The 25389-nt window shown below is 38.9% G+C and overlaps 2 protein-coding genes across 3 annotated transcripts; one reads left to right on the top strand and one right to left on the bottom strand.

Moving 5' to 3' along the window:
- Nucleotides 1-4052: 4052 nt before the first annotated feature.
- On the bottom strand, nt 4053-7825 carry sox14 (SRY-box transcription factor 14). Its single transcript, XM_085398931.1, has one exon. It carries the CDS (start codon nt 7139-7141, stop codon nt 6425-6427), a length of 717 nt encoding a protein of 238 aa, XP_085255057.1. The 5' UTR covers nt 7142-7825; the 3' UTR covers nt 4053-6424.
- On the top strand, nt 6736-22861 carry LOC146641468 (uncharacterized). 2 transcript variants are annotated; one of them, XM_085398933.1, is made up of 5 exons: nt 6736-6847; nt 13337-13464; nt 14485-14537; nt 14657-14734; nt 22636-22861. In XM_085398933.1, the coding sequence occupies exons 2-5, from the start codon at nt 13337-13339 to the stop codon at nt 22689-22691; spliced, it is 315 nt and encodes a 104-aa protein (XP_085255059.1). In that variant the 5' UTR covers nt 6736-6847; the 3' UTR covers nt 22692-22861. The 2 variants fall into 2 exon arrangements, with proteins under 2 accessions (XP_085255059.1, XP_085255058.1); XM_085398932.1 differs by lacking the exon at nt 6736-6847 and adding an exon at nt 8429-9472.
- The last annotated feature ends 2528 nt before the right edge of the window (nt 22862-25389 follow it).

The raw sequence follows: 25389 nt of genomic DNA, 5'->3' as shown, positions 1-25389 counted from the left end.
ACATCGACAAGCATTCCTGTAATAAATAAAATTAACAAACATTTCTGTAGGGTCTTTTTAAAGGGAAAGAGAGCCCAATGTTTTTTTTTCAGATAAGTGGTCTATACATCCCCTGCTCCTTCCTGATTAGTCTAATCCAGTGAGAAGTGCGTGCAGGGTTTTGATTGAGTCAGCCGTCGAGGACCCCGAGGGGAACCCTCCTGATAAGTGCCTTTACCTTTCACCTCCAGAACCCCACGCACATCGTTTCGCCATATCCCACATCCCTCTAATCTCATTTGGCCCAGGAAGACATGCTCAGGCACAAGAAGCTACGATTAGCATCCTCTTTACCGAGGGATTCCATTGGCTCGGACTGCCAGTGCTGCCCTCGACCTGAGTCGCTGAAGGCACTAAAACAGCCAGGTAGTTCTGTGTGTGTGTGAGAGAGACAGAGTGTGTATGCATTTGCATCCAACCTTCACAACTTGATGTCAGAAGCTGACTTTCTTCTGTTTACTTGCTTTGTAGTCAGTGAGCAGCAATACTCTCCTTTATTTTGTGTCATGAATGAGGCAACAATCAGGCTGCACTAGAGACCAGCCAAAAAAAAAAAAAAAATATATATATATATATATATATATATATATATATATATATATATATATATATATATATATATATATATATATATATATATATATATATATATCAGGGGATTTACCCCATCTTTCCTTTTTTAAATGTGTTGTTTTTGTCTCTGCAATTCGGCTTGGTTGGAAAAAAATCTTTTGAGATACTTATGAACTCAGTAAATCCTCAGTGAGCTACACCCTGTGCAGTGGGACAAATACAGACCACTTCATGCTTTAAACTGTAATCAGCTGCTTTGGCCATACATGTACAGCATATTCATCTTTCTATATTCAACACTCATCACTTTTCATTATAGCGGGAATTGTTCTCTGGTATGACGTATCATCCGGTGGTGTGGCATGTTTCCAAAAGGGTATTTTGTAAAGATTAGCTGAGGAGATTGTTTGGTTAAAGAAGTAACCGTGATTAAAGAAAAGAGTCACATGAGCTCATAACAGTATAGAGGCCTCCACTGAACCGTGCACAGCTTACGCGAATTGAAAAATAAATCCAATGTAACGCAACATACAAGAATAACTGTTAAAAATGAAACAAATAAATGCAGTAATTTCACTGAAAAACGCAACTTTATTTATAAATAATGAAGGAATGAAGAATGCTCATTGGTCATATCAGAGTTTTTTTTATCAACTATGCTTCCATATATGTAACAAACTTACAACCTTTTCCTTCTAAAAAGACCTTCAAGAGTCTTTAAAAATAAAAAACATAAAAATTACATTATATAGAAACTGAGTTTTACCAAGAATTTGCAGTTTTGCAAAAGCAAAGGTTTATATCAAATATCAGAATATTTCAAAATTGTGTCATTTAAGTATAAGTTAGCTTTAACACTCCAGACTCTGCATTTTGTAATTAATGTTATATTTTTCTTATTGATTTAAAGTGTGATGTCTGAAAAGTCATCTCAAATATTAAAAAGCTCACATGCATGACTGGAAAGTTTATATGGCATGAACATTCAGGACAAAGACAACACAATGGCTTAAAAGTATCACAAGAAGCATACACACAACTGTGGAGGTGTGTGATGTCTCATTGTACATCACGACATCAGTGTATATGTAAGGTATCTGAGCATATGCATCGTCATCATTATAATATAATGATAACAAGGATGAATAACTAAAATAAAGCAGGTCACATGGCTCTAAAACAACAGCTCGTCTCAGCTAAACAGTCTATAAATCATGCAGATAAATAAAGAGAGAAAAAGAAGAAAATCAGAGAAACAAAATAAAAGACAGAAAAACGTTTGATGTAGAAATGAACCTGAAACAGTGGATTGCAACCATTAAATCTGAGAGGTAACAAGGTAGGAAAGAGGGAAATGTAAATCCAGGCAGACAAAATTTTTATTATTTTTTTCTGATCTGAGATCTTTATCTGATCTGAGATCATGAATTTTACCTCATTGTGTGTCTCACTCATTGACATATGCAGCATGAAACGGTGGTCAAACGTGATAACTTTTAATAAGTCAAATTAAAAGATTTATACACTGGCATGAATGAGATTTTTTAATGCTCTCATTTGGTGGCAAAAGTGTGCGATCCATGTCTGGGGGCATCTTTGAGTTGAGGAGTTTAAATTATGATTTGATTTAATATGTGGAAAAAATTATTGAGCAGTATTCAAATAAATACAGGAAATATTTTTTGCACACAAATCATTTTAACGTAAAATAAGCACGAAATTTATTTCATTCGTTTATTTTAACTTCATTTATTTAAAAATAATTTAAGAAATTTAAAAAAAAATAAGACAGGCAAAAATGAAGTTGTGGCTTTTGAGGGTTCCAGATGTTGCAGAAATTACAGGACGTACAAAATAAAAATGAAAACTATCCGAAAATGAAGGGGTTAACTGAGCGCAGAATAAACTTTCGCGCAAACTGTCCGCTGCACAGACTGAACCTGATGGATGCAGTTCGCTTCTGTGGGTGAAGCATAGCGTCCGTATCCAAGCAATCTGTATCCGATCATCTCCAGAAAACTGACCGCACAGGCCCACGTGCACGTGTGCGCGCCTGCATGTGTATATGTAAACAATAATGCAAAAGAAGAAGAAGAAGAAGAAGAACGCTCGCGCTGTCTCTCCATCAGTCGGGGGGAATAAAGTCTTGGTGTAAATCACTTTTCCGACTGGTGCAGCGCATTAAACAACCGTGCCATGATTCCTTTTCTCTCAGCTCAGCCGCCCCCTCCCATTTTTTTCTTTATCAGCTCGTTCACCATTTCATTTCTTTCAAATGAGAATTCAGGGACCCCCAAATTCAAGCCCCCGCGTCTTCAAACAACAAAACTGTACGGTTTTACTTTTTCTCCCGTCAAAATGGTATCCCAGATTCAATTTTAGATAGACCAGGATTTAGCCAGTGATGACTTCTTCCTTTTTTATTTTTTTAGACAATATTTAATATGCTGAAATGAGATCAGCTTTTACACAGACACACACACTCACTCACAAAAATGCTTTTTTTTTTTTTTTTATAAAATGTGAAATCTCGCGTTGAAATAAAAATGAATTCAGCTGTGATAAGCCGATCTGTGTCTTGGCATATTTTCCCCTTCTTCTATCATCATCATCGTCATCATCACCATCAGAGAAGCAACAACAATGACACTACCATCATCATCTTCATCATCATAATCTTCGACCTCTGTTTTAGAAAATTAGCACGCCTAAATACAAAACCACATCCTCAAAGCCACTTATCAAAGTCCATTTCCTGCTGATGATTTCAGGGTGACATTAAAACACAATAATGTAAATGACCCATGACTTTTAATTAAAAATGTCCACCTCCTCACTTCCTCATCCAATTATTGTTTCGTCTGTTTTACTTCTTTTTTTATATACTTTATGTTGCTGAGAGAAATAAAATAATAATGAAAAGAAGTCAAAGCGCCTGCTTTACTCGGTGTTTCCCCTCCTCATTGACTTTTATCACCAAATGAAGCATATAAATGACCTGAAAGCGCTGGCTGTCGCGTTAAATTAAATAAAATAAAGAACAATTATCCTCTCCTTTTTCCTCTGATCTCGCGCTGAAAAGGAGTCCTGGAGAGATAAGGCAGATTGAATTCTCTCTGTTGTGCTCCAATAAAAACGTCAAGGGGGGGAAGAGAGATTTAAACACACACACACACACACACCCTTTCCCTCTATAATTCCAAATCATAATTTCCCTCCCATTATACCTCTCACATGCCGTTTATCGTTATTTATTTCAGGGCGTTGTAACCGCACTCAATTTCCGTGACTAAGTTGGATAATTACAGGTAGTGAGTGAATCAGTCTCTGTGATGTAAAACTTAAAAATAAAAGAGACTGCAAACAATACTGTCTTAAATATATTTTTAAAAATGAATGATATATATATATATATATATATATATATATATATATATATATATATATATATATATATATATATATATATACACACACACACACACACACACAGACGGGCCTTTATCCAGCTACTCCTGAAAGTAATTATAATTGTCTCATTTCAAAGTTGAATTAGAGCGCTTTAGGGTTTTGATGTAAAACTTCACATTCGGTTCAATGAAGTATCACCCTAATTTACAGCTCCAGATAAGAAGCAAGTCTGTCATAAAAATCTGCCCCCCTCTCCTCCTTTCCCCTGCCCTCCCTCCTCTTCCTCCCCAGGATGGAATTGCACCTTGGGCAATAGTGCAGAATGGTAACTTCTCCCCACATATGTTCCTGGCAGATAAGTAAACAATTTGGATGTGGAATGATTTTTTTAATTATTACTACAGTATTAATATGGGCAAGCTACACACACTCACACACGTGCGCGCGCGCGGTACGCAAATCCATCAGTCTCCATTAAGAAGAATAGAAGAAGAAACAGACCCCCTTGCACCCGGCGCTGGGTCGAAGTTTTCTTTCTTTCCTGCTTGTTTTTGGGTGAGTTGTAGAGCTGTGCTCACTCTCTGCTGTCTTAATGAGAGCCGGGGCCTTTTTCATTCACAGGTCGCTGCAGGTTTAAACACGTGCAGATGACTCGGCGCTGATAGAGGTTTTAACGAAGTTTTTTGGCTGCAGCAGAAATCGCACACGCAGAGATTTTTTAAACTGCATCACAGTCGAGTGGTAGGCTGCTGTACAACCAACCAAAAAGTCGCAGATTGGGTGAAAAAAAAATGGAGCGAGAGAGAGAAAAAAAATCAGTATTCGCCATTAGTTAAACCTATAATTAAGCAGCTTCTTGAAGTGATTAAGCAGTCAGACGAGTCGGACGGGCGGAATCCCTCCAGGGAGGCCTCTCCTGAACTGTCAAACATCAAAAACCGGTTCATCCCGGTGTCACAAACACACCTTCATCATGCTGCACCGCTGAACATGCCTGAACCCTGCTTCTGCAACACGAAGCAGAGCAATCATCATAATAAAAATAAAAAAAGAAGAAGAAGAAAGAAAGAAAGAAAGAAAGAAAGAAAGAAAGAAAGAAAGAAAGAAAGAAAGAAAGAAAGAAAGAAAGAAAGAAAGAAAGAAAGAAAGAAAGAAAAAGAAGCAGTTAAGGAATAAAGCTTTGTGGAATGATCAAAGGGCCGGGAACTGACAGCTTTAACTACCGCACACGGGAGAGGGAATCGATGAGGGAAAAGAGGATTGATTTGATGTTATTGTTCTAATGTGCAGACTATCAACAGTATTGATTAGCTCGGGTGTATTTTTTTTAATCTTTAAAAAGATTAAAGTATTTTCTTAATTTATAACTTCAATTTTGTATATTTATTTTAATTTAAATTTTAAAATAATTATTAGTTTGTGATCATTAAACCTTTTATATCTATTTAATCGAACTTTTATTTTGGCGGTTTAAACGCCCCCGCAGCACGTGCACATTATAACGCTATCTCTGTGGTCTCAATAACCTACAAATACAGGAAATTGATCTGGTTGAAGACAGATTGTCTTTATTGAAAATGTCTTTGCTCGGCACTTGAACAAAGAGCAGGAGGTATCAACCTTCTAGATACATTATCCTTTCCATAACATGACAGGTTTTAAATTACCATCTTAGATAGAAAATACACATAGAACTCCTTGAATTCAAATAGAAGTTATCCTTAAAAAACAAAAAACAAACTAAAATGACGCGTGTGACTATATTAGCACTGAACCACAGGTAAAAATGCAAAATGAAACATCTGGATGTAAATGATTTTTTTTTTCCTCATTTGTGTCTTCTTAAATAGACCGTATAGTTTTATGTGCCAGTTTTCTTTTTTCTTTCCTCTTTTTTTGTGATAAATATAACAATATAACCCGTATGTAATCCAGCCTACATGTCCTGATTTTGACCCTATGTCCAGAACATCGTCATAAAATTGCCAAAAATGTGGACTCCTTAGGCTGATACAGGAAATATGAACGCTAATTGTGCAAGCCAATTTTTCAAAATAAAAGTGAAGCCTATCAATAATCAACACAAATCAGCATATCAGCATTGAAATGTACACAATAAATAAAGTTAAAGGCCTCCTTTTCTGGTTGCCATAAACGTTATAACATTTACATTTCTTACAGTTCACAGGGTTCCGTCCTTTACACCAAACTCCAGCTCCTTTGCTCAGGCAGGAACTTGGTGGATTTCTGCAAAAGTTTGTTTTTTCCTCTTTTTTGTGCCATAACAAGTCCAAGGCAGTTAACACTGTTCATGCCTTTTTAATAGGGCGCGCTGTCCATAATATATTTACATGCATTTCAGTATTCAAGTGAATTATAAAGAGCAAATGAGTCTTGAGGGTTACATGGCAGTGGCATGTGCGGATGAATATGGGTCTATCCCAGTCTTGGTCATACCTGGAAAAAGTATGTAGGCCACCGGGGGCTGTAAACTTGACGTTGACCAGGCTGTGCAGTTACACGGGACGACATAGCCCGGGTTTGTGGGCGACGGGTGGGTGTGGGTGTGCTGACTGGGGCACCCAAGGGTGCCGAACGCGCCGTTTTGGTATCCCAGTGAGGATGCGTACGGCAAAGTGCTGGTGCTCAACGTGTGGGGCATCTCGGTCATCTTCTGGATGGCGCTGGAGCTGAACTGACTCGGGTCGAGGAAGGAGTATGGGGCGGATGTCGGCGGCAGAAACGCTCTGGCTTTCTCTGAAGAGCCCAAAAGAGAGTCCGCGGCCGACACAGGAAGTCCCTTCAAGTGATCGGTGTCCCCGAGGTAAGGCAGCGGAAAAACGTACCGGTCCTTCTTGAGCAGGTTTTTGGGTTTGCGCCTGGGTCTGTACTTGTAGTCGGGGTGCTCCTTCATGTGCTGAGCCCGCAGCCTCTTGGCCTCATCGATGTAAGGTCTCTTCTCAGACTCTGACAGCAGCTTCCACTCAGCGCCCAGTCTTTTGCTGATCTCCGAGTTGTGCATTTTGGGATTATCCTGTGCCATTTTCCTCCTCTGGCCCCGGGACCAAACCATGAACGCGTTCATGGGTCTCTTGATATGATCAGCAGGCTTTGACATCTTAAGACTATACTTTTATCCCCAATTTTAATGACGAGGAAAAGTTCTGATCGGAAAGAAGGCAAACTATTCACCTGTCTAGATGCCCGATACCAGTCATGCCCCGCCTGGGATCTTCAGATTCTGGAAAACAAAAGCAAAAGAAAAGAAAAGAAAAATCCAGCGCCCGGTGCGTTTTCCCCGAGTTTAAACACTGGTGCGCCTTCGTTTAAGTCCAGTAACAACTCTGTCAGACCTGCGCCAGGCAATACGGGAAAAAACACATGCGAGACGCACACACGTAAAAAAAAATCCACAAAGGTGAAAGCGATGTTCCGCAGTCAGTTTGCTGGAGTCGTAAAAGTATTAGGTGGTTTTTTTTCTGCCACACACGCGCGCTCTCTCTCTCTCTGAGGTTTGTCGTCAAGCACCTGGCTTGGAAATGAGCGGAAGAGCGTGAATACGAGCCAAAAGCGGTGAAGTTCAAAGGCTGGGCTGGTTTGGTTTCTGCACGCAATCTGACATAATCTGCAGGGCGTTCACTCACCAACCTGAGCGCCCAATCAGCACGGAGAGCGGCTATTATAATACCTTCACGAAAAAATATGTACATTACAACATAAACAAAGAGCGGGAGGTAGTAGTAGAAAAAAAAAGAAGAAAAATAAGGAAAGGGGTGTGTGTGTGTGTGTGTGTGTGTGTGTGTGTGTGTGTGTGTGGTGTGTGTGGTGTGTGTGGAGGGGGGGTAATACCCAGGATCCCTTCCCGATTCCATTTAATGTAATGAATCGCAACAAACATGGACCTTCAACCTCTTTTCCAGTTAAAACCTGACTTCAATCCAGAGAGGTGACTATACCGTGCAACCAATTTACTGTACAGCTTTACGCACGGACGCCGGGGAGCACTCTGGATGTAAAGTCCCCCAAAAATGCACACGTATCTGTGGGCCTTTAATACAGCGGAACCCGGTTTTATTCGCATTTTCACATAATAAAAATAAATAAATAACATTAAAAATAGTCATTATAATAATAAAAGCACGACAGTTCATTTGCAACCGAGAGGTCTTCCACTGTTGCTCAATGACACTTCAGCCGGTTTTAACCTCTGTTATCCCGCTGCTGGTGGGGTAGCTGGGGGGTGTGGACGGGGTCACAAAAACCTCTTACAAGTCCATTTTTTTGTTAGCATTCCCTTAAACCACCTAACTCCCACGAGCACGCACATATGATGATAAACACGGGCGCGCACACGGTTTGGGCCCACGCGTGCCAATGTGTAAAACTAAAACTAGGCATCGGCAGAATTACAAACAGCGAGGAAATATTACATATAGCAATAACTACAAACGTTAAGAGGAGCCGTCATTGTGCGTCTGTAATTGCTGCATTAGTTCACATCGATTTGACAGATTGTTCTTTTTAAAGAGGCGCAGAGTGATCGTTTTAAAATGCAAATGTCAACCAGGACCACTGCCTAATAGCCCTCGGGCTAATGTGCTTGATATATGATACTTTCAGCTGTGATTATTAAGCGAAAGGCAGGCGGATGATTTTTTCCCCCCTCTACACACACCGTCAAAATGCTGTAAGTGGAGATACAACCCCGGTTAGTTACACTGCTAAGCAGATTTATTTAAGGTTGTCTTTGGCCTCCATCTCTCTCTCTCTCTCTCTCTCTCTCTCTGTACATATGTGTATTTTGCGGGCTGCGTATTATCATCTCATCTTCCTCTCTTCTTTGTGTGGCTTAATGTAAACAGATACTCTAAAGATGGTTTTCGGTTCTTTAACATGTCATCACATCACACTCACACGCGTGTTTCTTATACAGAATGACCCGTCTAAAAAACCCGCAGATCTTTGCACACGTCCGCGGGCAATACATTGACTATCGTGACCCAAACCTCGTTTTATTTCGAGACCCAAAATAAAGCAAAGCGTAGTTCGTTTTTCTGTCTGATTTTCCCACATTTCATCCCCATCTCTGTCTCTTTTTCACGCTCTCTCTACGCTCCCTGTCTCCTCGCACACGCATGCGTCAATCGGCAGCTTGGAACAAGAAGATTTCCATCACATCTGTCTTTACAAAAAACAAACCAAAAAAAAAACAACTTGAATATATCGTCTAAAATATGATCGTTTTGGGAGAAAGATCCTCCTCACCCCGACCCAGAGAACAATCAGTTGAGAACGTCTCCGACTTTTTTTTTCTTCCCCCTCCCAGTACATCCGCGATGGCAGGATGGCAGGAAAAAAGGGGGGAAAGAGGTAGAAAAAAGAGAAAGAAACAGCTCCTACACAATCCTCCCAATCGGCAGGCTATATGACGCTCATCTGCAACCGCGAGGTAGTATGCCGCATGTTTGCACTGTATATTTCGGCTTGCATTGAAGTTTTAAATTGTGCTATGCTATCTATCGCAGAACAGCGCATGCAATTTAACATGTAGGCTGCTGCTGCTGCTGCATGCTCACACCGGCTTCATTTTATGATCAATGAATTAGATAAGAGGAAATTATTTTAGGGGCTGAGCCTCCTATACTCACGAGGGAGAAGTCGGCTATGTTTCTTATTCAAAAACTGATTGTCTAATAAATGCACGCCTGAAAGTTCCCTCGACAATTTACCGGGATAATGAGAAATGCAATAGGGTTTGATTCGTCAAGGACTCAGATGATGATTATTATTTCCATCTTTAGTTTTATTACATGCAGCCGCGGTACATTTTTGCTCTGAGATAATAATAAAAAATGCAGTAAAGAAATTTGGGGGTTTGGGTTTTACACCTGAATGTAAAAAGATGTCCAAACCTAAGTTATTTGGAAATGCCAAAAGATCTGATAACAACATATAAACAGAATTTTAAAAAGTGAAAAAAAAAATGCCTGTAACGGAATATATTTGGCTTAGAAATGACTCCCAAAATGAAACACACTATCAGTATTGTACACTGAAAATCAGCCTACTGGGAAGTTTAATGTTGGCTTTTATGGAAATAGAACAAAATTTAAATTTTGAGTCTAATAAATTTAAATCACACCCAAACATAGAGGAGCGCGCGAGACAAACACAGCACACATGCGTGCGCACACACATAAACTAGGATTATCTGAGGACACATGTCCATCCATCTCGCCTTAAAAAGTGAATGGGGAGCGGCCTGACACACGGAGAGCCTATTAGCCAACTTGGGTTCCCGTGGAGAGCATTGAGGTAAGCTCCCCTACCGTAACTGTCCATGGTGCTGAAGCGGTAAGAGGTTTTCTTTACTGCACACTTGCGTCCTCCCCTCAAAAACTCTTAAAAGCTAGGGTTGACATTTCAATGCCTTTTATTGTATTTCCATCCTATTTAGTGATGGTTCTCTGTAAAAATAAAATATTAGAAACCGAGACAACTCACATGGTCTACAACTTTCCTAACTTTTTTCCTTCTTCCCAGCAGAATGTTTTTAAGCCTATTTTTTCCACAGTGTGGAAGAACTACTGCTGAACCATATTTGGAACTAATAAATTGTGGCAACAGAAATTATCTTAGGCACACAAACATTTTTATGTTGTCAGAATATGTCTGCGTGTCCTGTACTGTAGCATCAGTGCAGGGTTAAGTCTAACTCGGCCAGTGCATGTTGGATACAGCATGTATTACAGCATCATCTATTATGTTATTATATTGAATCATTGTTCTCAAGATGAATGGCTCATAGGTGGTGACGATCTGCTAATATAAAAGTAGAACCATACAGTGCACAGTACCAGCAATTAGACAATGCCATTTACAGTTTTGCTTCAATACTTATTCAGTAGTTTGCACAGATAATAGTGAGCTCTCCTTGAAAGTTGTTCTTTCGCTTTAATTTTGCAGAACCTTATATGCACACATCTCTATGAAATGTTCAGTCTGAATGTAAAAGCATTTAACAGTTAAAGCACAAAGTAGAATGTCTTTTTAACCATGTATAGACAAAATGTTCTATCAGCTTCATTTATAGCCTCATATATTGAAAACTGAGTGTTCATGGTCAAGCTGTTTATCCCCAGCAATGGCACAAAAAAATGCATATTCAGACTTTGGCTGTTGATAATTATACGTGCAATGTTAAAGACACAAAACGGGCTTTCTTTCACTCATATAGAAGCAATTCTAAAACTCAAATTCTGCATACAATAGGGCAGATCTTTTTACATTATTCCTTTACAAGTACCATTCACTAACACTGAGAAGCAATCAAAACAGCAATGAGCCGCATTTGAGATGTACTGCCAACATGCAGACTATATTACTAAGCTCAATATATATCTTTGTGGTGAAATTATTTCTCAGGAAGATAGAGAAATCAGACTTAAATAAAATTTGAAAATGACTGAACTTAAGCTGCTCTCTCCTTTATTCTCCAACACTGGATAATGCAGAACGGAGCTGAAAAAAAATTAACGGAGGTTCAAGGCATCAGGTAATAATGAAAGGATAGGGCCAATACTTCAAAGACCAAGAGGTCCACATCACACAATTATACAATACAATTAGGATTAAAGGGGCAAAACAGAGATAACAGGAGATAGGGATAAATTATCACAAAAGGAAAGATGTGACTCTCTCCTGACCTTCATTAAGAGAAAAAAAAACTCATTTAGAGCTGGCCTTCCTTGCAGGGGGATTTCAGCCTTTCACATGAGACTGTGACTCAGTAGATAAGATTTAACCAGCATAAATGAGAATCTGAACTGCTACCAAACAATAATATAAGATGCATATTCAGAAAAAAATTCAATAAGTAGTGATGCATATGTATATACGATTTAAACAACAAATACATCCATTTCAAAGCAGGGTTAACTGGTGTTATGCAAACCTTATTATTTTGACGCTAAACAGTTTATTTAATAATCTAAAATATTTCAATAAGCAGACACGTTGACACTGCTGGCTGTTAACGTGGTGTTCCGGGGTTTTCTAAGAGCTTAAACACATCCAGAATACAAGTCTATGCGGAGTTCAGGTAAAACCAAAAGACGCTCAACCTTAGACATCTTCGTCACTCAGATCAGGTTAACTGATGAGTATGTTTACTGGGTATGCCAGACCTATCAGGTAACTCTGAAATGGTCACATGATGCCCGGGGGTACTAAAAAATATATCCAGAGTCAGTGGGAAGAACTAACCAAAAGAGCTTTGTTTGGGAAGCTGCCATGTTGCAAGATGCCATAGTTATTCAGCATGTCTTCAGTAGTATCAGAACCTCTGACGCACAACGCTCATATTAGTCTTTAGAATTTCTATCCAGGTCCAGATGTTTTTCTTGTCATTTCAAAACAATAGAGGATAGAAATTAAATAGAAACTGTTAACTACTGACCTGGTTGAAGGTACTAAAGTTATAAGGACAGATGATAAGAACCTAGCCTTCAGGCAAAGACCCAAATAAATCAGTTTATGGTAGCCTGTTGACCAACTCAACAATGTTCAAGAATTAAAGAACTGATCTGAGTTCTCACTTGTTAAACAACTCTACAAGGCCCTAGAGTTAGAGCTTTAGTCTTTCAACATGCCCCCTCACCTTACCCTCAGCTTTCCGCTCTATGCAGCAACTATAGTGTCCAGACATCGTCAGTCTCTGCCCGATGGCCAAGCATCTCCACTGACATTCATGATCATCATCTCCCTGACATCTGCTTATTTTGCCTGGTACTGTGATTGTCTTCTTGCCAATGATGGAGTTCAACTTAAAGCGCACACAGAAAACGAGTAACAGCAACACAGTGACCAGACTATGGAATGTTAGTGAAATTTGCAACTTATAGAAATGGCTGAGTTACACTAACCTTCAGGTGTGTGATTAAAAGAAACAATCAGTGGTAAAGAATACCGCTGAGTAACGTATGAGGTGAAGAGAATTGCTTATGGAAATGAATCCTGTAAACCATTGATCTGACCTTCCTGCAATGGGCAATGAGCAACAATAAAATACATGTATATAGAAATTCTGCTAGAAGAAGGCTTTTACAATCACAACTTCTAAATTCCTGACATACAGTTCTCCTACGACATGTTTTGATTCTGTGAGGTTAGATCTTCTACCATCTGTCCTCACTTCCACACATATCAGACAAATCACCAAGGGAATTTCTTTTGTGTTCCCTGGGTTACCAAACAACTTCTAAGGACTTGGGAGTGAGTTTATGGGATCATGTCTGCCGATCCTTTCTTGCAGATGGCGGATGCAGATGCCACAACAGACTTGTGCTGGATTCATCACGAGGAAACTACAGATATCAAACTGCATGTGAAAAACAGATCTGTCACAACTGTACCACGTCTAGAATTCTTCCTTTTGACCCAGTAAGCCCCGATTTTTTATTTACAATTTAGATTTCTACTACAAAAATGACCAAATGCCACAACTTTATATTGATAAGAGAAACTTGCGATAAAGTTTTAATACAACAAATAATCTTTTCTCCATCAACAGGATAAAGAGTTTTCAAAATCAAAACAAAGCAAAAGTCCAAGTATAGATACTTTAATTGTGGATCTTAAGAAACTGATATTCAGCTTTAGGACCATGTATGAAATACCTTTACAAAATATTCACTGTCAAGTCCTCATCTGTCCTTCCCAATCTTTTGGGAACAGGTGCAGAACTTCAGAAAGAAAAAAACTTCATCCTACGATACCAGAAAAACCTTCACCATAAAATGAAGATGGAGTTCTTTATAGCTCCAACATAGCTTTCATTCCATGTTGAGTTCCAGTGAGCTTGCATCATTTCACATTCAGTTGTTCACTTATTGCTTCAAAGCTTGAGGTAAAATTAATTACTAAATACCAACATGGTTAACAAGATGATGATGTACAGAACTCATTTCTGACAAGAGCTCCCAAATCACAGCTTTTTTTAGTCACACGACGACATTTTGTATTTGGGGACGTTTTCAAATTAACAGCTGCTTTACAACCTTTTAAGTAAAATATTCGCGATAACACCTCGGACACATTTATTACCTCTCATTATAGCCACGAGCCATATCTCATCAGTGGATGTAATTTGTCTGTTGGAGTGCACGCCCAGCATTGGCATTCAGGCTCTGTCAGACCTTTTTAATTATTGAAAAAATGCTTTTTAATATGGCACTTTATGAAATATAATGTTTTGATTAATTGGATTTGCCGGTTATAATGTAGACTGCCAGGGGTAAAGCAAAGGCAAGCGAGCACATTTTGCTGGTCGACTGCGCTGTAAAAGTGTCTGGCCCAACATATAAAGAGTCAAGTAAAGGCCAGATCATCCTTTACATCCTATAGCCATATTCATAGATTCCTGTTCACCTAGGGCCTGTCGTTTTTTATCTTTCACCACAGGACTGATCTGGGACCTGAACCTCAAGATGTGCTGCAAGGCTGCTGGGAGTCAGGTGATGAATTCAAAACTGAAATTAAAAATTAATATTCCACGTCGTGACTCTTTAACACCACCAAATTCTACATATCAATCAGCCTCTGCTGGTATGTTTTCTCTCTGCTTTGTTTACAGACTTTTGCGTCCTGAATTATGATTCCAAAAAGGCTTTATTGGGGGAAAGAAAAGCACAGCCAGTAAGCTGCACTGTAGGTAATGTAACATGAAAAAAAATCAAATGTGCAATAACGTAGAAGAGACAGCTGAAGAATCCAAGAGCTTTTGAAGCCAGGAAGAGTGACAGAGCGAGAGAGTAATACAATTCTCCAAATCTGTATCAGTGGATGATTAATTAATTTTTGTTGAATGATCTGTCCTAGTCTTATGAGATATCAGTTTCCATTTCTTTTACACTTTTGCAGAAGATCTCAAGAGACTGGTAGTTCAAAAGGAGGTTCAATTTAGAGCTCCCATTGGAAACGGCTTCAAAAAGTCTTTGCCATACATCGGGCTTTGATGTGTTTTAACTGTCATAATCTCAGTGTTCAGAAATGGGGAAAATAAATGCGGTCCATTGTAAACGCTCTCTTTTTTTTTAATACTTGAGCTACATCTTTCCTGACATTTCTGTCTCTATTTTGATTGAATCACAGCTATCTCCTGACCTACATCAGACTGCAGCAGGAAGGCAGCCTGATGTCAAAGGCGGGTCATTTATTAATCAAAGGAAAGATTGATTTCCTGTCATTTATTCCACTTTTTTTTGAAACTAGCGGTTGTCTTTGGCTGGTTTGGCTGGTGCTGCCCCACACATTATTTTCTAATAAGCGGCGCATTTCGATATACGCATTTGCAGGTAGGTGATAGCTGTTTATTCAAAAGCAAACTGAACTTGAAAAGAGGATATAACCTCGAGTCAGAACTCTGGAGGGGTGGACTAAGATTGAAATTGGTCTGACTCTCCCTCTCTTTTTCGAATTGAGGGGCCATTGTAGTACGTCAAACAAAAGGGTTTTATCAGAGGCTCTTAATGTAACCCCTCCCCTCGCTCTCTTGGCCACCAACTCGTTCTTCTCTTCCTCTCTTTTCTCATTCATTTATTCCACTGTGTGTGGAAATAGGCTGGGCAACAATTAATTTCAGAGTGAATTCAGGCAGGATCTATTACCCCTCTCTGCCTCTATTGCTCTAATGGAAATCTATTTCACTTCTCTTTTGTGTCCAATATAATTTAATGCCCATTTTATTAATGGCCTGAAATAATTACGGAAGGCTTTTGTGATTCTTGAGTATGTTTCATTTAATTGTGTAATAAATGTCTAATCAGAGCTCCCATCTGAAGCCATTATGGCATTAAAATTAACAATTACGCCACAAATGTCTTGGTGAATGCGTTGGGGTCTATAGAAATCGTTGCTGATAACAAGACACATATAAATCATTCATGAGAATTTTTTCAGAGAAAAGCGGTCTGAGAGATAGGAGGATGGGAGGGAGAAAAAAGAAGTGGAGGAAGAAAAGAGGAGAAGAAAGAGGCTGAGTTTTCTTTATTCCATTGAAAAACGGGGATGGCCAAAAGATAGGGCATTCTAAAACTGTGTCACCCTCTCCAGTCCCTTTCTTCCCCTGTCTCTCTCTATCTCCCTTTAATTTGCCTTCCTCTTTATTTTTGAAGTGACAGATTTCACTTTGGGAATTCATTAACCGTTAACTTGGGCGATAAAATATCTATCAGGCCCTCTGCCCGGTTCCTTTGCTAAGCTGCGTGGCACTTCGGTTCAACGTTGTGGGTGACCGAAGGCAATTAAAGAGGCTTCACACTCTCTCACTCTGCCAGTGTCACTTTCCCTGTGAAAACAGGAAGGCTGCTCAATGTACCAGCAAGAATTGTTTTCTTAGTAGCCAAGTATACAAATTTCATGGTATGGGGAAACTCCATCTGCCACGAAAAACCCTCATCAGTTCCTCCGTGTCATTTCCGAGCTAATATACTACAATTGGTTTTGGTGAATCTATTTTAATAGCATAAGGTTTTGGCCTTCTTTGTTCTCTATTACCATGATGCACAAAGGACCTCCCCGGGCAGCGGATTGCACCCTGGTCCTAACCAGACTCTTTCAAGTGACAGACTTGAGGAAGGGACTTTGATGTAGATGATGTCTCGTGTTAATAAGAAGGTTGATTTGATTCTCAATTGAACGCACCCCTTTGAATCGAGCAATCTTGGATAAGTTGGTTGATATCACCCATCTCGGTCTCCGTCCCATCTGAGCGCAACAAACCGCAGCTACTGGAGAGCCACTCAGTCACAGAGTTCCAGCACAGAATGAATACAACTGAACAAAATGATTCGATAGCTCAGACAGACTGTTACTATAAGAACTGTATGTGCACTGCAGTTTCATATAAAGCTTCAAAGACTAAAGAAAACCAAAGTAGGCAGTTGTTTTAATCGTTTGCTGCCAACCATTCTTTCTATTTTTAGTGGTTTCATTTTCTGTATTCTCTTTTTACTGCTATTCTTCTTCTTACCATCAATGATCTTTAATGTATAGCTAATAAATATGATTTTAAAGGAGTGAGGCTGCAGCGTGTCCAAAGAAGTTGTTTTGCTAAGTAAAATGGAAACATACATAAACAATGGTGATTTGTAATCATTCCAAAATGTGTTTAAACTTGTAAATCTGTAGAGAAAACATCAAACTGTAATCTTCATTATAGCTGCCAGGCTCAGTTGCAAGCGCGGCTGACAATGTAGCCTATCTGCAGGTCAGAGCTGTGCCTTGTTAAAGGCATTTGGTGGAATATGGAACAAAATACCCAACAAAGAAGGCTGTGAAGTGTTGATGAAATCCTAAAACAAGGAGGAATGGAAGAAGACTTTTCTTTCAAAACTGCCACATTTGTCTCGCTTCCACGGGGCTTACAGAGTGTTGTTAAAACAGGTGGTAAAACAACACAATGGGAAACATGGCCTTGTCCCAACTTGTAGCTAAAAAAAACCCGGACCAAATAAAATTTCTGATTCAACTGTGGCTTTTCACAAGTTTCAGTGAAACTATTTTTTTATTAACATTTTAAAGAACATCCCAGCATTTCTGGAACAAAGTGATCTCGCTACAGGACACATTTCCTTGACCTTTTATTGTCCAATCACAGAATTACTCAGCACAATTCAAGTCAAACCAATAAAATGATTTGAAGTACAAACTGTAAGTAATCAGTGAGATAAAAGGACGTGGCTGCTGTAACCCAGACCCTTTCATTTGTATATTGTTTGCAGTGTGCTGTATGCAAATGAATTTGAAGCAAACAGTAATTAAATTATAATTAGATTTTGAAACATTCACCCTTAAGTTAAGGCTTTAAAGTGTGTCTTAAAGATCTGCCCACATCAGAAGCAATTAGAAGCAGGGCGATTGTGGCTCAAGAGTTGGGAGTTCGCCTTGTAATTGGAAGGTTGCCGGTTCGAGCCCCGGCTCGGACAGTCTCGGTCGTTGTGCAAGACACTTCACCTACCGCCTACTGGTGTTGGAAAAATCACTATCATCATTTAATTCTATGTATTCCCATTTTTAAAAACAAATGTATAAGGGAATGAGCGCAAAACAACAGCCACACCGTAAACTGATTCCTGGGGTTGTGGAACTGCTTTGCTGGGTTAGTGATCCAGCTCCATGGGCCTGACCTTGACCACACACTACACCTGAATAATGGTCTATGACCAACAAAAGGAGAAAAGAGGCAGTCTTTGCATCTTTGTCAACTTCCAGCTGAGCACTAACCGGCCCAAAAATAAAAAAGTAAAAATGATTGTGCTGGTTTTTCAATTTGAATCTGACAATTCAAAATAAAATTTGACAAACCTGGAGCATTGGAGAGCACCTTGAGGTTCAGTATCTTGCTCGTGCAGACTGGAGCAGCAGCCAGGGACTGAACTGCTAACCTTCTGAAGGGCTGCTCTACCTCATGAGCTGCAGCTACCCCATTTCAATGCAACATGAGTTCTGTTCTGTGGAATAACAATGCATATACAGAAAACACATGTTGTGTTAGCTTTCCGCCATCTGCAGGGATGCACAGATACTGAATCGCCTAAAAGCCTAAAAAGTTCAAGAAACAAAATGCTTCTGATCTTTTTAGTATGGATTCTTGTTAAGGTTGTCTTGGTATCATGTTTAAACTCATCGAGTAAGTCTAATTTTTCAAGACACAGAGTTAACAATGTGAAAGTGCAAGTTTAACTGCAAACCTAACAACAACCAAAATGAGCTCTGAAGTGCAAAGCTGAATCTAGTCTCCTGGCTGACACACTTGTGATCGGCTCCACTGCCATCCCTTCAACCTCCTAATGTGGACTGTAGCTCTTTAAAATGGGGTTGTTATCTCTGGGCATCCAGTACTGCCATGGCGGGCAACAGTGACAAAGAACACCTCGTACGATCTCTGTATCTCTGCGAATCCAGCCGTGCCTGACAGGCCAGCTGCATTTGACGGCCTGCATGTGAACGCCTTGGAATGTTCGGGATTAAACTTACATTCACCTTTAAATGCAAATGTTGAGCAGACCCTTCCTTATAATAACCAAAGATCTATAGCTGTACTGAACATTTTAATGGTTTTAATATTAAATGACATTCCTGAACATTTACATTAACATTAAGTACTTAAAGTAAATTATCAAGTACAGAAAACTTTAGCAGTTTAAAATGTTTTAAGTAAACAATGGTAAAACACACAGATAAGGGGTAATATACCTCTGACATCAGACACTTAACTAGACTTTCACCTGTGCAACATAGCGACTAAACAACAATCAGAATGATCTGTTCTTTCTCAAAGTATTCCACAGATTTTTTAAGATGTTGAAAGCGTTTTGTATCAGATCCCCTAAATACTAAACAAAGCACAATTTTTAAAAACTTGAATGCAACCTGCAATGAAAACCCATCGTTGCCTAAAAGATGCAAAAAAAACCAGAACTTTTATATTAAGAGAATTATTTAAGGAACAAAAATAGATTTTTAAAAATATATATCCTATATTTTTCAAAACTTCTCTTGTATTCTGCATGCATTTCTCACCTGTTCAATGAAAAATAAAAACATTTTCAGCAAGTTCTATTAGTCCTACTTTGTACTATTATTGTATGATTTTTGATATAATGAAGTTACATAGAAATAACATGAAAAGTTCATTTTCCATGTTATCATAAAGCAGGAAATGACTTCTCTTTTAGCTTTTGAAGTTTCACCCTTTTGACTTTTCTTCAAAACAATATTTCAATATTACTCTTAACATCTAAATTTTGAAAAATACACTTAAAATAAAAATCTTAATGTGGCTATAACTGCCTGATGCAGTGTAACTTGAACTATAGAAAATATATTGTGTTTGGAACAATCCAATATAAAAGCTTCTTTATTACTGTATTATAATACAATAATAAATAAATTTATAATACAATTTTGATGATTTGTATTAATTTATTTTGCTTTGTAATTGTCATCGTGTCAAAGTTTGTTACTGGCAGATAAAACTTGGAAGATCTTTAATAACAATGCTTCATCATCATTTTTAACAGTCGTAAAAAATCAAAGGTTTGGACAGCTGAGCCTTCATGTCTGTGTTAGCACAACGCAACAATCCTCCCAGGAGTGGACATCCCAGCAAAAGCACCTCCAGGCCAGACTGTGCAATGCTGAAAGAAACTGGAAAAAACCCAAGAGCAACAGCTCAAACTCAACAGGCCTCGGCTATCATGTTAAACGTTAAAATCGTGAAAATTAATATGGCTCGTTTGGAAGGGTAGCCATAAGAAAGCCTCTAGAACTGGTGGTGGGACAGGCTTGCAAAGTTTCATCTGAACAAACCACTTTTGTACTTTGACAAAATGTCCTTTGGACAAACAAGATCAAAGAGGACATGTTTGCACAGCGGCACGCTTGGAGAATACCAAACACAGGATAAGGCTGAAAAATAAAAGAATCAAGGTGCTGCAATGATTCAGTCAAAGTCCAGACCTTACCCTGACTGAAATGCTGTAATTGGACCTTAAGAGAGCTGTGCATAAACAAAAACCTCAATAAATCAATGAAAAGACGCAAAAACGTAAAGAAGACTGGGCCAAAATGTTTGCGTAACAATGTGAGAGGCTGATAAAGAAAATTATTACTTCAAGTTATGTTACTAAATGTGGTTCCGCAAGCCACTGAATCACGTGGTGGACTCCTGAATGTTGATCTAAAACGTGTGCATGCGCCAACTGTTGTTTCTGTATCATGTCCAGCACATGTTTGTATGGTTTTCTGACATACCTGAAAAATGTGCACTGATCCAGCACAACTCTTTCACAACCATTTACAGCCATTCCTCTCAGCCTTTCTTCTTCTTTTGCCCCACCATAAAAATAAAAAAGTATTCCCTCAAGTTGAAAAAACACAAATAACAAAATAGAGCTTATTGCTATTAAATGTGAACTATGCTAACGACTGTGGAAAACTGTGGGTGAATTTGAATGAGGACGAACACTGAGAGACAAACAGCAAAGCAAACACAAATTGCTATCAGCATCTCAGCTTTTTGCTACATTTCTCCTGATTAGGCTTTCCTTCAGCCAGACAGATCTCCTCTTTAATTATGCATTTAACTGATGTGCAAATTAAACTTGGCTTTTTCACAAAGACACTTATGTTTTTGTGATCACACATCGCACCTTTCCCCCTCCTCTTCTTCCAGCCAATTTAATTCCAAGCTTCAGATTTCATGGCCAATTTTATCTCGCTCACTTTCAAAGAGTCCATCATCAATTCTTCACAACTTTTCATGTCCCCTTTCTCTGCAGATTCACTGCGAAATTGCCCATTCAGGTTAATAAATAACTGTGACTGCTATAAATTTATGGCAACACCCAACACTTTGAACATGCATTTGAAATGCTGACCTCCAGCAGCAATTAGTCTTAGTTTTTGTTTATCCTTTTCAGAAATCACACAGCACTTTTCACTCTTCATTTTACTCTCTTTGTTAGCATTAAATGACTGAATCAGCCTGCGCCCACAGACAACAGCTAGTCAGTTCTTTTCCTTACACACACACACACCAACTTTACATTCAAAAGGTAAACAGTTATAAGAATGCTTCGAGCAGTAAGAAGAGCTTTCAAAAGCAACACTAATGACTGTAAAAAAAAAATTGTTTAATCAGATATTTGAAATTTCATGTTTTTCCCAAAACACAACACGTGATCGGCAACAGCATCGATCGAAGACTGTATATTAAAGATGGATGTAGCTTTGCTGTAACAGCAGCTTAATCAGGCATTTTTTCTAATGGCCATCAGGGGAGCAACTCCTCTGGCTCCAAAAAGGTCACACTGTTTAAAAAAGACCTTACTATCTACTTCATTATTGGCTTTAATTACAATTTCCATGATGACTTTATTTGCTGTAAATAAGGTCTTACTTAAAATGTAATCAAAAAGAAGTCCAATTATACAGAACTGTATCAGGAACACAACTCGCTTAGCTCGCTTAAACTGTGATTTCAGCAAATATTTTTTTGATTAGTTTATGGTAGCAAGCAAGGCTGTTTGTCAGTCAGATACATTCCTTCCTCATTTCGCCTGTGTTCGCTGTCTGATGTCTCTGAATGCATTTAGTAAACATCTTTGGCAATAACAAGAAGAAGAAAAAGAAGGAAATAATTTATCATGGCAATAATTTGTCAAATATAGGTGTTATTTTATCAAATGTGAGGAAAAAATATATAGCATTATTATTTTATGTATGTATTTAAATATATTTCTTTTATATCTATCATTTATACTGTCATTACATTGTAATAACAAGGTTTCTACCCTCCCATTATTGACAGGACCTTGATGAACATGATACAAAAAAAGTTTTGTTTATGAGGTTTATTTGCCATTTTTGATTTCTCAATCAGGTAACTGAACACTGTCACATGTTTGTCTGTCTTTATTACAGACAACTGACTTATTTTGTTTCTTTCGGTAATGCTACCCTATACTTCTGGTCAGAGTAATTAAGATAAAAGCAATATCTTTATGACATTTAGTCACACAGTCTGAGTCCTTTTCTTTGTCTTTAAAGACACCATGGGCTATAATTGGAGACCATTGCACATCATCTCTCGGCTGAGAGGGTAAATGAGGGATCCCTAGACTCCAGGATTACCCTATTATTGAGAAGACGTTCCACTAAGCCTCCACCACTGACACATATTCCTGTTCTATGGCCTATTCACTTTGAAATATGTCTTGTCAGGGAGGCTTACAGAAATCTGCATAATCCTTTTTCATCACAATTAAAGATACCACTGAACAATAAAATTGCTTGCTCTCTGGTTTGTTTCATGTTGCTCTGAGAAAAAAAGGTGAGGAAAAGGCAGCTGGGTGTCGCTGAGAGTTGCAAAATGCTGGGGTGAGTTTTGTGTTGGCATAGAGCACGGAAGGAAGGAGCCTGATAAACATCCAGCCGACCTTTACAAGTTTACAGGAGACCTTGTGAAACAGAAGGCGAAAAGGTTATTCCACTGTGCAATTTGTCGTGAAAAACGGTTTTAAAGAAGAAATGTGTTATAAACTAATGTTATTAAAATGTAGTTGAAAGAAAAATGAAAACCCGGTGGAGAACTCTTTCAAGAGGTTCAACAGAGAATGAAAGATATACTTGAGGTTTTAATTCATGTGAAAATTTGATTAAAATGATTTAGTGGCCCAGTTAATAACCCTGCAGTATTTGTAACTGATGAGAAGGATTTACTGGGTGAATTGGAACATTTTGTTTCCTTTACTTGTCCTTTTGTGTTCTGAAGAAGACTTTATTTGTAGACGTAAATTGCCGCGGATTGAAAAGAAGGAGAGAGTTGTTGTTTTGGTTTGTTTGTTTCTTTTTATTTGTTTGTTTGTAATTATTATTATTATTATCATTTAAAATCAATAAAGATACTCTCAATTAAATATTTCTTTTGCCTTCCCACCTGTCTGCAGTAGTCGTATAGTACGAATGACTAAAATTAAAGACAAGACAAACAGGGTATGAACTCAGGATAGGTTCTCTTGAATGTAATCCTCACAGCCATAATCTTTAATTTCCTTCAAGCTATAGTGGTGACTACATGATGCTCTGTGACATAAATGAAATTTGAAATCGTTCAGAGTGACAGATTACTCATATTTAGTCAGAATCCAGTATTTGCTTTGGCACCACTTAAATTCCATTTGTTACAAATGACAGTAATTAACCTAATGTTGAGAAAATATAGCTTATTCATCACAATCTGTCAAAGGCTTCATCAAACCCATGTGATGAAGCACATGTTCTCATTTCAATTATGTTATGAAAGTGCAGGTAGGCTTTGGGGAAAGTATGGAAATTCATCAAATAGAAAGAGATTGAGAGCGACATGAAAACCAACATGGCACATCGATCCCATATGTTCCAGATAAAAGTGGAACGGCTACTTTGCTTAGTTGTTCGCCTCGATCGATCGAAACAATAAAACTAGTGATGAATGATGAGCGGTGAAGAACACTCATCATATCAATAAATTTAAAGGTTATGCTGGGAAACCTTGGGTCCTGGGATTCATTTGGATTCTTAGCAGAACAAGCACTCAGCCCTGAAGGCACTGACACTCCCTAACAGCAACTGTTTCCCCAACAATACGTCCCACCCTACATAATAACCTGATCAGGTGCAGCATAAGTAACATAACAAAGAGCCTGATTCACTGACACCCAAAAATAACTTCGATCAAGTCATCTCTCATAATGCAAGGGCAAAAAGATCAGTCGATCTACAGCTACGCAAGTACGGCAGCATGAGCAGGTGTCTGAAAGTAGCTGTTCGGATCACCAAGAAAGCCTTAAACTAAAGTCAAGATTCTGTACTAAACAGTTTGAGGCAGATACTGTTACACTGTTAACTTTGAGGCTAAATAGTTTTGAAGGAAACACCATGTTGACCACCAGTTTTTCCTAGTTGCAAGGAGGTTGCTGGCCGGTAGCGTGACTGAGCAATAAGGGACTGGCTTGTTCACATTTCTGAAATTGTATTTCTTGTAGAGTTTATTTATGCAAAGTAATGTCATTTTTCACTAGTCACATACTGTGTTTTAGGAGCTCTTACACACGGCCTGCAAGCTTGCATTCTCTGGGGTGTGTATCCATTCACAGCTAAGACTCTCACGAAACACTGAATGTGTCTTGAGGTTGGGTTGCGGTGAGCTATTGAAGTCTGTGCAGGAACTGGTTTGTCTTCCTCCCTGTGTGACAGCAGCGAGTGTATGAAGAAGTCCTTGCACTTAGACTCTGCAGGCCTGACACCAAAACATGACCTTTGACATCCGAATTCTCCTGCTTTCCTGTGACCTGTAATGAAAAATTCAAAACCCGCCTCGGGGTGTCAGCCACGTTTATTCAGGCTGTACTCCTGGCATCCATTCTATGAGTCTATAACCTTTTTAAAGGACTAGTAGCAGTGAAGTTAACAAGTAAGACACAGTCCGCAGACTGCTACAGGATTATTTGAAGTACAGTGCATTGGGGAGGGCACAGGGAGAAGGGCAAGCATAATCTTGCTCAGAATGCCCAAAAGCCCGGGTTTTACATCTGTCGCTTCTTTCATCTCTTGAATCCGTATTCTCCGAGTCCTTACCTACAGTATGAGGTCAGCTGGTGTCATGACAGAAGCACGGGGCCTTCTCTGTTACCACTCCATACTCCTCCACCTTCAACGTGTCTCTCAAAATGTGCCTCTGCAGAGCTCCACAGTGCTTTTGGTATTCTGTTTGCTTGTTACATGGTAAGTCATTGCCATTAGCTTGTGGACCCTCAAAATAAA

This window comes from Rhamphochromis longiceps, linkage group LG23, assembly GCF_057381845.1.
Source record: "Rhamphochromis longiceps isolate RC_006_pf linkage group LG23, R_longiceps_female_GT1.1, whole genome shotgun sequence".
Classification (NCBI taxonomy): Eukaryota; Metazoa; Chordata; class Actinopteri; order Cichliformes; family Cichlidae; genus Rhamphochromis; species Rhamphochromis longiceps.
The sequence above is the reverse complement of the archived record's forward strand: the minus strand, read 5'-3'. Positions and strand labels throughout refer to the sequence as shown.

Coding starts and splice junctions, on each gene's coding strand:
- LOC146641468 (XM_085398932.1), top strand. CDS start 9,449: ATGACGCTCATCTGCAACCGCGAG. Junction 9,473..13,336: donor CGCTCATCTGCAACCGCGAG/GTAGTATGCCGC, acceptor CCTTTCTTGCAG/ATGGCGGATGCAGATGCCAC. Junction 14,538..14,656: donor GCAAGGCTGCTGGGAGTCAG/GTGATGAATTCA, acceptor CTTTGTTTACAG/ACTTTTGCGTCCTGAATTAT.
- sox14 (XM_085398931.1), bottom strand. CDS start 7,141: ATGTCAAAGCCTGCTGATCATATCAAGAGACCCATGAACGCGTTCATG.